This window comes from Rhincodon typus, chromosome 37 (assembly GCF_021869965.1).
Source record: "Rhincodon typus isolate 14 chromosome 37, sRhiTyp1.1, whole genome shotgun sequence".
Taxonomy (NCBI): Eukaryota; Metazoa; Chordata; class Chondrichthyes; order Orectolobiformes; family Rhincodontidae; genus Rhincodon; species Rhincodon typus.
The window spans coordinates 14,571,417-14,573,241 of NC_063368.1; the positions used below are offsets into that span (position 1 = coordinate 14,571,417).

Sequence of the window (1,825 nt, forward strand, 5' to 3'; positions counted from 1 at the left end):
ACACACACACATACAAAAATGGACACACACACACACATACAAAAATGGATACACACACACATATGCAAACATGCACACACACACATATGCACACACTTCCTCTCACACACATGCAAGCATGCACAAACACAAACAAACATGCACACATTCACACAAACACACACACACAAAAACATACATACACTCGCACACGCATATAAAAACTTGGACACACACACATACAAATATACGCGCACACACAAACATCCGCACACTAACACAATACATATACAAACATACTCTCACTCACACGTACACATATACAAACATGTATACACACATACATATCCAAACATACACACTCATGAATACACATATCCAATCATGCACACATTCAATCCCATAAGCACAACCATGCTCACACACAAACACAAATCTTAAACAGGACATTTACAGCCTCAGGTATTCAGAGACACACATGCCATCACTATCATTGCAAAAGGTTTCAGCTGTGCTTCTCCAAGCTTTTGGCAGATGAGCTGATTAATCAGCGTCAGAGCTTCCTTTCCTCAAATCTGTTATACAGTACAATCAGCAGGTGAACAAGTATCATTGATCTCAGCTCACTTCAATTTAACTTCAGCTCCTTGACACAGTTCCCCACATCCTGCTCATGATAATATGAACCTTCACATAACCACGTCTCAAACAGCAGCTACACGTGGCTCGGAATTCACAGTTGAAGGACAGATTGAAATGATCACTTTCTGACTCATCAAGAAATTAATTACCGCTCACCGCTCAGAGAACATAGAAGCCAACCCTGAACAGCTAGAGAGAGACAGGAGAGAGGGGAGGAAGGAAGATGAGAGAGGGAGGAGGGAATGAGAGTAAAAGAGAGAGGGAGAGAGAAGGAAGGAAGGAAGGTGGGAGGAAAGAAGGGGGAATGGAATGAGAGTTTAAAAAAGAGGGAGGCAGCAGGATGAGAGAAGAGGGATTGATAGGGAGAAATAAAGGTACGAGAGGGTGGAGCGAGAGAAGAGGGAGGGAGTGAGAGCAGAAAAAAGGAAGACCTGGGAAAGTTAGATGATGGGGATCTCAGACAAGAGAAGAGAGGGAAAGAAAGGGAGAGGAAGAGACAGAAACAGAGAGTGGATAAAGAGACAGAGCGAGGCAGAATGAAATAGAGAGACACTCAAAGTAACCCCAGTCCTGAGGCTATTCAGTCCCTTTCTCTCTCTCTTTCTCCCCTGCTGGACTCTGCTGCATGGTTCATCGTTCCAGTAGAATAGTGACAGACTAACCTCAGCGCTGTAGAAGGTTCGAGCTGCAGTGCGTGGTTTCGGTACATTAGCCTGGCCGCTGACGTTCTCATTCGCAATGGACTGCTGTGCTGCTGCCAGTATCTCATCCAATCTGTCTGTGGGCACAACACAAAGCTCAGTCAGGTCAGGGGTCAGTACCCCAGGGGGGTGACGGGTCAGGGGTCAGTACCCCAGGGGCAGTGAGGCACAGGTAGGTGTGGGGTGGGGGTCACAGCTGCTCTGAGCCCAATCCCACCAGTTCAGATTACATTTCCTCTCACTCACACCCCCTCACTCCCCATTCACTCTTCCCTCACTCCCTTACAGTCACCCTTCACTCCCTAACACACCCTCCCTCTCCCTCACTCCCTCACACTCACCCTCCCTCTCCCCCTCCCTCACACTCCACCTCACTCTCTCACTCCCATACTGTCCCCCTCCCTCCCTCACACTCCCCTCCCTCTCCCTCACTCCCAGACTCTCTCCCTCCCTCCCTCACACTCCCCTTCCCTCTCTCTCACTCCCAGACTCTCTCCCTCCCT

At 48.3% G+C, this 1,825-nt stretch overlaps 1 protein-coding gene across 1 annotated transcript in view; it reads right to left on the reverse strand.

Moving 5' to 3' along the window:
- The window catches only part of shank1 (SH3 and multiple ankyrin repeat domains 1), a 139,625-nt gene that overhangs the window by 3,017 nt on the left and 134,783 nt on the right, over positions 1-1,825 (reverse strand). The window contains exon 13 of the mRNA XM_048617366.1: positions 1,284-1,399. Within this exon, the coding sequence (XP_048473323.1) occupies positions 1,284-1,399 (116 nt within the window). The remainder of the gene's footprint in view (positions 1-1,283; positions 1,400-1,825) is intronic.